The 13557-nt window shown below is 40.5% G+C and overlaps 1 protein-coding gene across 1 annotated transcript; it reads left to right on the top strand.

Moving 5' to 3' along the window:
• The first annotated feature begins 395 nt into the window (after positions 1-395).
• On the top strand, positions 396-3483 carry rasl11b.S (RAS like family 11 member B S homeolog). Its single transcript, XM_018243140.2, has 4 exons — positions 396-709; positions 1498-1554; positions 1762-1838; positions 2497-3483. Exons 1-4 carry the CDS (start codon positions 568-570, stop codon positions 2962-2964), a joined length of 744 nt encoding a protein of 247 aa, XP_018098629.1. The 5' UTR covers positions 396-567; the 3' UTR covers positions 2965-3483.
• The last annotated feature ends 10074 nt before the right edge of the window (positions 3484-13557 follow it).

Consider the following 13557-nt stretch of genomic DNA (forward strand, 5'->3'; position numbering starts at 1 on the left):
AAAGTTCTGTATTTCTGGTCAGGTGATCTCTGAGGCAGCACATAGAGAATATCATAATAGTGGGGGTAAAGATGTAAAATGACATTATTTACTTAAATATATAGTCTTGATTTGGTAAGATTCTTTAATATGCCGCTTAATATAATGAAGCATTCATTTTGGGAGTATAGTACAGCGTGTATTATAGGGAAAGTACATTTGTTTAGGTAAAGTCCAGTCCAGTCAGGAATAATAACTGTTCCCTCAGTTACACAACTCTCAGCATGAGAGAAAAGCACAGCAACACGCCATAAAGAGTGGGGCGTGGCTTCGTGATAACTGGTGATCTGATTGGCTGCGTGGGAACAAGGGCTGGGCATAGGCGACTAGAACTGAAAGAAAACAGCCGGAGCGAGGCAGTGACAAGTCAGTAGTTCTCACTCAGGACTGGGGTTGTACGGAGGGAATACAAGCAGCAGCCTGCCCTAAAGCAGCACCTTTCCTCTTCTATCTGTATCTAGAGCCGCTCTTACAGTGCTCTCACAGAGCAGCCGGGGCTGTAACTTGATTCTATTGTTGGGCGCAAAGATGCGGCTGATCCAGAACATGTGCACCATCACGGAGTACCCACCGGCCAGCAGCACGGACTGTAGCAGCAGCAGCGCGGGCACCGCTTCTAGTCGGGTCATCAAGATCGCGGTGGTTGGGGGCAGTGGCGTGGGCAAGACAGGTGCGTGTCTCCGGGGCATCTACACTCATTTATCCACCAGATAATCTATTCATGGGCGCTCAGTGTAGAATATATATGGTTCCTGCAAAGTCAAATAACTTCTTAGGGGTGAACTGATTATAGGGGAGTATGATTATTATAGGGGGCATGATTATAGGGGTGCACTGAATATAAGGGCATGGTTATTATAGGGGGCATGATTATAGGGGTGCACTGATTACAGTGGGGCATGATTATAGGGGTGCACTGATTATAAGGGGCATGGTTATAATAGGGGGCATGATTATAGGGGTGCCCTGATTATAGGGGGCATGGTTATAGGGGCACACTGATTATAGGGGGCATGGTTATTATAGGGGTGCACTGATTATAAGGGCATTGTTATTATAGGGGGCATGATTATAGGGGTGCACTGATCATAAGGGCATGTTATAGGGGTGCACTGTTTATAAGGGCCATGATTATAGGGGTGCACTGATTATAGGGGGCATGGTGCCAGTGTTGTGCTCTGTACACTCATGCGTCCGGGAAGCTTTGATGCCAGTACAGGGGGTAGTAAAAGTGCCAATTATTAGGGTGATTGCACAAAAGGAGCAGATTTAGCTTGTTCCATTGTCAGCCCTGCTCATACAGGTTTTAGCAGAACTACAGTTCCCAGAAAAACAGTCCCTGGCTTCCAGGAGCTGATGAAAACAATGCCTTTAGTTTAAAGGAGAAGTCATTTGTGTTAACCATTGTTTACTAGAGAGCAGTCAACTGACCAGTTTTCATTTTGTTTTTCCTTACAGCCCTGGTGGTGAGATTCCTTACCAAGCGTTTTATTGGCGACTATGAAAGGAATGCAGGTAAGAAACACTTCATTTTTATGAAACTGCCCCCCCCCCGCCTGTCTGCTCACCCCGTGGTTAATTTCATTTGTGTATTGGCCAGTGAAACCACTTGAAAAGTGACAGTCCAAAGTCCCTTTGTGTTCTTTGTTGTGACACTTGCATGTGTCTGACACTTCCCCTGCTGCTTTACATGGGGCTAATGAGTTGCTTTTGTTCTTTCAGGAAACCTGTACAGCAGACAAGTTCAGATCGATGGAATGAATCTCGCCATTCAGGTTCAGGACACACCAGGAGTACAGGTAAATTCATAGATAACGTCTACAGCATATCTATTAATCATGATTCTAGTATGAACTACAACTCAAAGTATCAGCTGTTGGGGGATGCTGGGATTCACAGCAGGGTTCTACTGTATTTCTAAACCTGATTTAGCTAAGGAGATGTGAAAAGTGTATATTTTCTGTTTGTATGTGGAACCTGGTTGTTTTTTAGAACATAATGTTAAAATGCCAAGACTTAGAGCACAGAATTGCTTGTCAGGATGAACTTTATTGAGTCGACATTAAATGGGACATAGAGAGGGGGCTTTAACATCTAAGTGAATACGCAGAAAGTGGCTAAGAGTGCCCAGAATTGTCTAGTTCTTGCTTTTGGGAAAGGGTTGCTGTCCAGATATAAATGCTTCCAGCTTCTATCTTGCACTTCCCAGACTCAATGTCTAGCCAGCTCATTTCCCCTTTTGTCCCACTACAAAGTCTCCCCCTGCCTGTAGCCACACATTCCTGCGGAGTATGTTCCATTCCAGAGCCTGCAGCTGGAATAACATAGTGTAGAGCAGGGAGGCAAAGGAGCAGACAGATTGATATAACATGCATCACAGCGCATGAATGTTAAATTAAATTGTTCTGCTGCTAAATGAGCAATTGGAACTGATTTGTTCTTGTTTCCCCCCTACAGATAAATGAACAGAATCTGGACTCCAATGAGCAACTCAACAAATCCCTAAGATGGGCCGACGCTGTTGTGATCGTGTTCTCCATCACAGACTGTAAAAGCTTCGAACTTATCAGTCACTTGCATCGGCACGCCCGCCAGCTTCACCCCCATAACAGAATCCCTATTGTCATTGTCGCCAATAAAGCGGATCTTCTGCACCTGAAACAGGTGGAACCTCAGCACGGACTTCAGCTTGCCAACATGTTGGGTTGCACCTTCTACGAAGTGAGCGTTAGTGAGAACTATATCGATGTGTACAATGCTTTCCAGGTACTGTGTAAAGAAATCAGTAAGCAGCAGAACACAGGGACCTCTGAAAGGCGGAAAAACTCGCTTATCCCGCGTCCAAAGTCTCCAAACATGCAGGACTTGAAAAGGCGTTTTAAGCAGGTGCTGTCTGCCAAAGTCAGGACTGCAACATCCGTCTGAAAAAGTGACTTCCAGCGTGGGTCAGTTGGTTTTTCTATAAAAAGAGCTCATGAAGTTGCTGGTTTAGAAAGCGTAACGTTGGCTTTGATGAGTCTGAGGAAGCACATCAACAGAAATGGCTTATGGTTCCGTGTGTGCAGAGCAGCTCTGCAGTGTGACAAGTCAACGACAATTACAAGTGATTATTGGAACGTGAGTGTCCATCGATTACTGAACAGTTTGATCATTCTGGAAAGTGTTGGCATTAAATGCAGTAAATGTATTCGAGCGATTGTTTTCAAGCTCCTTCCTGCCACAGTGTAGCATTTTCCTTAGTTAACCTTTTGAGTGCTGGGATGACATGCAACGCATTGATCAACGCATTGTTTGTTTCCAAAATGCATTAGCTGCTCCTGCAAAATTCTGCACTGAAATCCGTTATTCAAAAGAGAAAACATATTTTTTTTTATATTTAATTTTGAAATCTGACATGGGGCTAAACATATTGTCAGTTTCCCAGCTGCCCTCAGTCATGTGATTTGTGCTCTGATAAACTTCAGACACTCTTTATTGCTGTACTGCAGTGCAGAGTGATATCACCCCCCCCCCCAGTAGGCTAACAACAGAGCAATGGGAAGGTAACCAGATAGCAGCTCCCTAACACAAGATAACAGCTGCCTGGTAGATCTAAGAACAGCACTCAATAGTAAAATCCAGGTCCCATTGAGACACATTCAGTTACATTGAGAAGGAAAAACGGCAACCTGCCAGAAAGCAGTTCCATCCTAAAGTGCTGGCTCTTTCTGAAAGCACATGAGCAGGCAAAATGACCTGAGATGGAGCCTACACACCAATATTACAACTAAAAAATACACTTGTTGGCTCAGGAATACGATTTTATATTGTAGAGTGGATTAATTGCAATGTAAACAGTGTAATTTAGGTATAAAAACTACACCATGAAAATCATGACAGAATCCCTGTATGTGAAAGTAAAGAGAAAAGTGTGTTTTTTTATTCCCGTGTTGAACTGTATTTGCACATTGGACTTAATTACCTGTATTCCCCCCATCCATCTGATCCACAGAATCTGCCCGCAGTGTTGTATGGAATCATTCTGTGTCTGTGTGGGTATTTACATACTGTCTTGCATCCACCCACGGTCAGTGTTCGAACTCCAGCCTTAAACTATAATAAAGGCAGCACCATTGTTTATTGGAGACGTGCCAAAGTCTCCTTCACCCTGGAGAATTACATCCTGGCTAGCATATTGTATGAATTGCACTTTAAAAGCCACTTGTGCTTTCTGCTTTGTAAACAGTAATTTATTTATTTTTTATTTTATGTTCAATAAAACTCCCATTGGGACTACCTTTTTAAAAGATGTTTTTGTTGTGCTTTACTGAGAAACTTGCAGTATGGATAAGATTGTGGGTCTCTCCATGGTATGAAGTGTCATGGCTGCTGCCGGAAATCTTTGTGTGCTCCATCACTGGCAGCAGTTCTGCAGCTCTCAGCTTATCTGATCTATGAGTGACTTAATGGTTGTAACATTTTGAAATTGAAGAAGATGTAGGATTTAAGTATAAAAATAATCATTTGCTATATTAACCCCATGAAAGCAATGTGTATTTATACAGCTGCAATAGTTATCACTTCTAGACAGATGGATATTTACTGGTCTGTTAATTATTACAGGGGATTCTCAGGTGTGGTCAGGTAAATAGAAAGACAAAACGGGGGCAGATAATGCAATCATTTTAGGCCCAGCAATAGTACCTGTATTGAGAGTAACCCATTGTAGTTAGGGTTGCCACCTGGCTGGTATTTTACCAGCCTGGCCAGTAAAAATGATGGTTGATCCCAATGTTATTAATAGGGAAAAAAGATAAATAGATAGGAAGGCTGGTATTTTTTTCCGGAAAAGGTGGCAACCCTAATGGTAGCGCAGATGGGAAAACCATAAAGATTTAGGGCCATAGAAACAATAGTTCTGAATTTTTGCTTCAGAAGCCACTTAGAGGTTTGTTTTCAAACTACAGTAAAGTAAATGCTACCAGCTATGTAATACTAGAACTGGAGCAAATTCTTAGCTTTGTTATTTACTACACCCAACTTCTTCTGTGCACAAGGTTAATAAACTGTTTGCTCTAAATATATTCTGCATATGAGCAGCATCTGGAAGGGAGGTTATTATGGACATGGCAGGCTAATTGTACTTACTGCAGAGATCTCTCTTCTTATCATAGGTTTGGTTTGAAAGTAACGCATTCATTAAGGAAACATTTCCAAGTGCACAGTTATTTTTTGAAACCGTTTAACGACTGCCTGTGTTAACACTACATTGTTAAAAGGAACAGTAACACCAACAAATAAAAGTGTTTAAAGGAATGCCAATATAATGTGCTGTTGCCCTGCACTGTTAAAACTGGTATGTTTGCTTTAAAAACACAACTATAGTTCATATAAACAAGCTGCTGTGCAGCCATTCAAGCACAGGATACACAGTAGATAACAGATACATTCTGAAGAATCCCATTGTATACTACAGAGCTTATCTGTTATCTGCTGCGTATCCTGTGCCTTTTCTCCTTTTTCAGCTTTGAATGGCTGCCCCCATGGCTACACAGCAGCTTGTTTATATGAACTATAGTAGTGTTTCTGCAGCAAACACACCAGTTGTACCAGTACAGCGAGAGAGTATATTATATTGCCATTTCTTCAAAGCACTTTCATTTTTTGGTGTTACTATTCCTTTAAGAAAATTGGCATCGACAAAGGTCGTAATCCCAAAGAAATACCGGGGAAAGATAAAAAGCAACAGGTGCCACTATGTGCCAATATATGACTGCAGTCAGCTCAGATGCAGAACAAAGCCATTCTCTGCCCCATCAGGTATTTTTGTATTCCGAAGTGAAGTGTGATCAGGAGCCTACAACTGACAACTGTCAGTGAGCGGGAACAAAACCTTCTGAGATACTGCTAAAAGTGATACCTTATTAAGGTGATAGCAGCATAACTATAAAGAGGTGGACTGTAAGTGCCGCCCGTGCATTTCTGGTCTGCCATAGATTACACACTGGATGTACAGTCAATCTGATTTTGACAAATGAACTTTGGTTTATTGGACACATTTCTTTGGTAAGGATAATTCACGTATATTTAAAAAAGAAGAGCAGGGCTAGCTGGCGCTCAAGGAATCCATAGGGCCAAAAAAATAAAGTAAAAAACAATTAGCTGAAGTTAAAAAATTCACATCTTCATGGGCCCTACGCGTTTTGTACCCGAGAAGGACTTGGATAATACACGCACAGACCATTATACAATTTACTAATAGTTGTACAAGGTGTTCAATTGTTTATATTGTACAAGTTGTACAGTTTGAGCTTCCTGTAAGCCATCAAATACGTTCAATAGGCATAAGGACTGATACAATCTAAAAAATGGCAAACACCCCTCAGATGTTTGGTATATTAAGACTAATGGAAAGCATGTAGATGAAAACCTATGTGGTAGGGTTTATCCTTAAGATGTCAGAGTTAAGGCACATGAACTTGCCCGGCCGGCTGGAGGACAGTAAGTCAGTTGCAGGTGTGGTGGATATACATCTTGATACGCCTGAGAAAAATGTAAAGAACAAATAGGGTCAAGACTTTTAAGGCTGCTCTTATTTACTGGCAAATTATAAAACTGGAAATGCCTGTTTAATGGGGATTTTGCGTGTGTATTGGCCCTACCCGCCTAAAAGCCAATCATTTTGACCCTTTACAAGTACATTCATGTCTGTCAACCAGTTATGTCTCAGTGCAAACAACTGAACAATGCTCTTCTCTCTCCCTTTCACCTCTGGAGTCCAAAAGGTCAACAGTCTGCAGATTCAGCACAGATTCCCCAGATGTACACAGATCCGACCGCTGCCGCACACCTGTAGCCTGCGAACAAGAGACAACACAACATACAAAGCCATATTGATAACTTGAGTCTCTTTCATACGCCTTTCCATGGCAGTGAGTTTTCATACTCTTGTACCACTTTCCCAAAAAGATGCTATTGATCTACTGTCAGCCAGATCATTTATCAGCAATAACTCTCCATTATGCATGGTGCTGCATTAACATGTCCGACAAAAGGAGCGTAAAAAGTAGAGATGAAACCATTCATCCAAGAGGCTCAGCTACACATGAACTCAATTCCACCAATAAAGCACATAAATTCTTTTTTTATTATTGAACTGACGTATTTTTTAGCGTTTTACAGAGATTATACATCAATGACATCACTCCCTGCCCCAGTGAGCTTACAATCTAAGGTCCCTTTCACATTCACACAGACTATGGTCAATTTTATCAGGAACCAATTAACCCGCCTTTATGCTTTTTGAAGTCTGGGAGGAAACAGTGGTACCCAGAGGAAACCTACCAAGAATGGAGAATATACAAAGTCCTTGCAGATAGTGCCCAGGCTGGATTCAAAGGCACAATAATTTAATCCAAATTCAGATTTTCTCATCCTTTTAATCATGGATATACTGTATATGTAATGACCTATAAACGCCAAATTATATAAAAACAGCCTCCCACTCTTCATTAGGGCCGTACAGTAGAAAACAGAAGTACAGTACATACCATTCTCATTAACAGATAATTAAGGGTCTATTACTTCGACAGCAAAACCTGCAGTCACCATGAAAGGTACCAATTAAAATGTTTTTTCCCATTATTAACTAAATATATATTTTTCTTACAATTAGGATTAAGTAACTGAATGTGAGTGAAATAACAGCTTGCCCTGGCTGGATATTGGATTGCTAAATTAAATGAATGTACTTTAAATGAAATCTTCATTGTAAGAACATAAATAAAATAGCAGGGAAACTGTTACATATGGCTCTAGTGCACAAAACTTGGTTTATATCAGGTCACAAAAGATGTATTTACAGTACATTGATTATTAGTGCAGGGTGCTTAAAGGGCATATAAAGTCTAAAATAGAATAAGTCTAGAAATGCTGTATTTTGTATACTAAATATAAACATGAACGTACTGCACCACAAGCCTAATAAAACAAATAATTTATGCTTTCAAAGTTGGCTACAGGGGGTCACCATCTTGTAACTTTGTTAAACAGCTTTGCAAGACTAAGACTGTGCACATGCTCAGTGTGGTCTGGGCTGCTTAGGGATCGTCATAAACAAAGCTGCTTGAGTTCTGCATGGCTGGGAAGTAAGCGGGGGCCCCCCTGCTGTTCATAAGTATGATTGTTTCCCTGCTCAGCAGTTAGGGACCATCTGACAATTCCTATCCACAGCAGTAAATGAAGGGAGAATTTCACTGCATACAGTCAGGTTTCTTATAAAAACGGTACACATTTTTTAATTAAAGTATATTGAAGATAGGTTTATTTTTCATTAAAGAAAGTAAAAATGGGATTTTATTTTTTTGCCTTTACATGCCCTTTAAATAGACACAACATTGTGTGTTGCATATTGATGCTATTGATTAAAGGAACTTATGTCCAATCATCAGTGCCAGGTCAAGCTGGGCAGGTGCACCTTGTGCATAATAACCTTGGATGATATATTGACAACAGAGAGCACACCCATTCATTTTATAATAATGATTCCAATAATTTTGCATCATTGGTTACATGAGAGATTCTTAATCTATATGTTGGGACTCAAAAATGGGTCCCCATGCTGTAGGGAGAATCACCATGGTCCCCCTGAAATCAGTGAAATTTCCTCTTATAACAAGTCATAAATATGAGATACATAAACCGATTGATAAGTCAATACTGTGACTTAATATGAACCCTTGAGAAAAATGTTAGGAAACATTGGTTTTAACTGGCCATACACTGGCAGATCTACTCATTTGGTGCCATGTTGGGATAAATTGGGCTGATCCTCTCTTTGGCCAAAGAGCCAACTATCAGATCATACAGAGGGGCCTACAGGTCTGTTAGATGAGAACTGCATCAACATGCTGATGCAGTCCTCTTCGGATTGGTGAATCAAACCTGCCTGACTGATTTCTGGCTGATTTTCATCAATATATAGGTAAAAAATAATAAGCAGGCCCATTGGTTATGCCCTATACACAGGCCAATAGGCTGCTGACTCGGTCTGACCTTGCTTCCACGCAATTCATTATCCAATTTGAGACAATAGAGCTTTTTTTGGACATAATTTAGACACTGGTTTACACAAAGCCAAAGTCCTATTAGTTCACATTTCTAGTCTGTTTCCTACTCCCTAGGAGAACTAAATCCTAGAAATGACTATGGATAGAAATGCCACATTTTATATACTGAACTTATTAAATTAAATCAGCCTAAAGGTTCATAATCTCTATAGTAGTAATGATTCAGGCCTTCAGAGTTGTCCCAGAAGTTCCCCATCTTGGATTTTGATGTGAGTGTCTGTGACACTCACATGTTCAGTGGGCTCTGAGCAGCTGTTGAGAAGCTAAGCTTAGGGGTCGTCACAAATTATCAAGCAGAAAATTAGGTTTAACTGTACTATAAACTCATGATAAAAGGCTGATTATTATATTCTGATGCTCATTATGTTGGTTTCTGAGCTGATGTGTACCAATAATCTGAAATATTTACAATATTAGCCTTATATTGTGACATTTTTATTCTATGTGTACTGTATATTCTGAGTGGGTCCCTAAGTATAGTAAGTGACAGCAGCTTAGAGCATGTGCAGTGAATCAGTAGAAAAGAAGATGGGAGCTACTGGGGCATCTTTGGAGACACCGATTTTTACTGCTAAAGAGCTGTGGTTGCCTTGGGCTGGTACAGAAGCCCAAAATATAATGTACAACATTTCTAACCTACTTTTTTTTAGTTAAGCTTCAGTTCTCCTTTAAAGTTATTGTGGTTAAAACTATGCACTGTTACTTTCAGTAACTTCATCCTCACCCAGTAGGGAATTTTTATTGGATCGCATTGTTTCTTGCACACAACATCAAGCAGCTAGGATGCTAGACCAGTTGAAGATGGAATTACATTTCATTTTACTCTATAGAACTTTATGGAAATTACATTCATAAGGACATGACCAGTCTATGCTAATTTTCCCAAGTTGCATTAAGATAACATGCAACCTATGAATTAAAATCAAACTGCATGAGATGTTTAGTCAAACAACTGCAGCCATAAACCAAATAGCAAGGTGCATAAGGTTTTGATCTCCATGATTTAGATTACATGTATACCATTGCACTGGCAATGATGCAGAAGAAGTTTGAAAGATTACAAAAAAATAGAGCAAAAATAATTACATGAGATTTTAAATAACGGGTACTTTTGTGAGGACATCATCCCTTACAGAAGATCTAAGAGAAAAAGTACTGAAGTTATTCTGGAGATCAGCAGTAAATCGGCAATGAAAGTGATCAAAAATTGCACACGCGCAACTGGCCTCTCTAATTGAAAGCAAAAGTGCTTAGAGTATAGGAGGCTGGCACCTCCATCATGTATCCAAAAAAATTACTCTAGCATACGTGCAATGCAAAATGATATACCTGTGTTTAATGGTGTCAAGTCAATACCATACATCAAATGAAAAGTGATATAATCAGTGTGAGTTTATAATGTCTGGGTAAAGACGATCCTTTGCAAAGAGCAAATCAGTAATGACAAGCAGTTTCAAAAGCTTTGTGGACATCACGACCATCCAAAAGTAGAAATATATAGAAAAGTCACGAGAAAAGAACAAACTCAATCAAATCATTTTACCACCTGAGGCCGGGTGTGTAACAGTCTAGTAGGTTACACAAAGTGTTTGGAAAGACATTGCAATCCTCTATGTTTGTGTGAGGAGCAGTTTTAATGCTGTGGGTGTGGGAGGGAATATTGAGAGATAAATTAGTGCACCACCTTAAACGAGAATAAACGTTAGGTTCACTATTACTATCAAACAATACTACAATCTGCACCTCTTATACCCCCCAGATTCAGAGTTCAGTATAATGATCCTCATATTTAGCTCTTGATTACCAGACGTGGATTCAATAGGTGTCAGTTGGGGTGGAAATCAGGGACACTCCTATTTATGTCAAGGAAATGCAATGGAGGATTCTTAAAAGATCAGGGAACCAACTTCAAGGGGGCCCAAGCCTTGAGCTTTTGGGAACACATATAAGAATAATAGTCTGTTATATTTTGCATAATGAGTTCATGCAGCAGAAAGCTTCTTCTTATGTGTAGAACTCAAATTAAAAATGCATGCCCTTGAAGAGAATTAATCACTGATAAAACACTGGTCCAGTAAATTGGAATTGGTCAATCCCCCCCCTCCAATTTATTAGTGTAAACTTTTTTCCAGATCAGTAGAACTTCAGATAAACTATTTGCTTTGGGATGTTCCCAACTGAAGAGTTACCCAATCATGTACTTTATATGTTTCTACCTGTACAACAAAATGCCTCTCTGAACCCCAAAAAAGATTCAGCTTTACTTCCAAGACATTTTATGCATAGAACTGGAAACAGAACTTGCCATGGAGTATGATCTGAACTACAATGCTTGGCCTAAACATGAACACCTGTCAGATTTGTGCAAGTAGGACTACAACTCATCATCTGGCATTACTTAACCGGCCAGCTTGAGGTGCCAGTGTTATGCTAACTGTTAAATTAAACTTTTACTGCCTGCTATACATTTATCTATACTGTGCCTTTAGGGAAGGCAGGGAAGAAAATCCAATTTACAAAAAGTAGTAGGGATGCACCGAATCCAGGATTTGGTTCGGAATTTGGCCAGGATTCGGCCTTTCTCAGCAGGATTCGGATTTGGCCGAATCCTTCTGCCCGGGCCGAACCGAATCCGAATCCTAATTTGCATATGCAAATTAGGGGGCAGGGAGGGAACTCGGGTGACTTTTTGTCAGAAAACAAGGAAGTAAAAAATGTTTCCCCCTTCCCACCTCTAATTTGCATATGCAAATTAGGGTTCGGATTCGGTTCGGGAGGGCCGGAAATAGGGGTAGGCAGAGTAGGCACGTGCCTAGGGCGCAAAGCTGGGGGGGGGGCGCCAGGCACGTACCTGCTCTGTAGCCTATCCCGTGTCCGGTCCCGTCTCTCCCAGACGCATGCGCGCTGAAGCCAAATTTCGTGCATGCGCAGTACTGAGCCGGCGCTGTGGCCCGACAGGTTGCCTAGGGCGCCTGGCTGGGTTGGCCCAGGTCTGCGGTTCGGTATTCGGCCAAATCTTTCACAAAGGAATCTGGGGTTTGGCCGAATCCAAAATAGTGGATTCTGTGCATCCCTAACAAAAACTTCTCCCATATTCTGCAAATAAGCATTTATTAACATGTATTTATATAGCGCCAACATATTGCGTAGCACTGTAATCATGAATTTTATCTGGTTACATATGAATACTCTGTGTGCACATGAAATTGTACAAGAGAAGAGAAGCGGATTTTACAGTGTTTGAGAAAAAGAACTGACATGTTCTAGCTGGTGCTTTCATCTGATACAGCCAGGAAGGTGCCACTCCTATGTTCTTCATAAGTTACTAGTCTAAACAAATTGATTCCACTTCTTGAACTGAAATAGCAAAAATAAAATGGGGTCCATATATCTGAAGAACCTATCACTGTAAAACGGATGACTGACCTTCTATAAAAACTGACCAGAGTGATCATGGAATTTATAAATGGTGTAACCAGATGGTGTTCTCATCTGTATCAACTGTAGCACACATAAAAAAGAACTGAAAAAACCTCTACAGAAAGAGGTTTAAGTGAAGGTAAGAGATATCCAGGCCTGTGCCTATTGCCCGTCTTTGCCAGTTGATTCATAAGCAACATTAGGCTGGAGCTAAAGTGCAAAAGACCAGTCAAGGTGATTATTTTGCATGAGAAAAGGAAAACACATTCCTCAGGCTTGATATCCATGTTTTGGTTCCACAAGGGCGGCAAATACAGTATCAACTGTCTGCAAATGTGAGTGTGAGTAGCCAGTGCCATCAAGTACAGTCCAAGAACGTCACAGGGAGGGTTTCCTTTGTTTTGGCAGATTTCTTAAGAATTGTAATAAAATGCTCTGTGGGTTGTATCGCTTGTCTATGTGTCAGATGGAACATTTATAGGAACATAGGAATGTAACAGTAAACCCAGCTTTAAAATTATGTATTTTTTTAAGCTCTTTTCTGTTCATAAGCAATGCTCCCGACCTCTAAAAGCCACAGCCATGGGGGAATGAATATCAAATGTGATATAGATTGGAAAATATAGCAGACTTTCTTGTTTTCCTGGAAAACTATTTTACAGTAAAAGTTTCATTAGTGTGTTATTAAGTCATCTGTTACGTTCATGTTTAGGATATGTTGTGAATGCCACTTTGGCAGAGCTGCATGGAATTTTGCTATGAATACATTGGAGCAGATGCCATTCCCTATAGCTTGGTGGTACCTATAAGAATAGCATTTATTCATAGCTGCAATGAGGAGAGTTTGCAACAATTTTGTTCTCTGTGTCCCTCATTTAAGGGTTTACCCTCTGTCTCCTTAATCTTTTCAACAGAACAGGTCTGTTTAGGTAATCTCATGGCCAAAATGCCTAAAACCTACAGCAGTGGCCTCTAGGGTTGCCACCTAGCC

This window comes from Xenopus laevis, chromosome 1S (genome assembly GCF_017654675.1).
Source record: "Xenopus laevis strain J_2021 chromosome 1S, Xenopus_laevis_v10.1, whole genome shotgun sequence".
In the NCBI taxonomy this organism is placed as follows: domain Eukaryota; kingdom Metazoa; phylum Chordata; class Amphibia; order Anura; family Pipidae; genus Xenopus; species Xenopus laevis.

Bases quoted from the DNA above. Each gene is read 5' to 3' on its own strand.
- rasl11b.S (XM_018243140.2), top strand. From the start codon at position 568: ATGCGGCTGATCCAGAACATGTGCACCATCACGGAGTACCCACCGGCC. The intron at 710-1,497 runs GTGCGTGTCTCC...TTTTCCTTACAG, and splicing joins CAGTGGCGTGGGCAAGACAG to CCCTGGTGGTGAGATTCCTT. The intron at 1,555-1,761 runs GTAAGAAACACT...TTGTTCTTTCAG, and splicing joins CGACTATGAAAGGAATGCAG to GAAACCTGTACAGCAGACAA.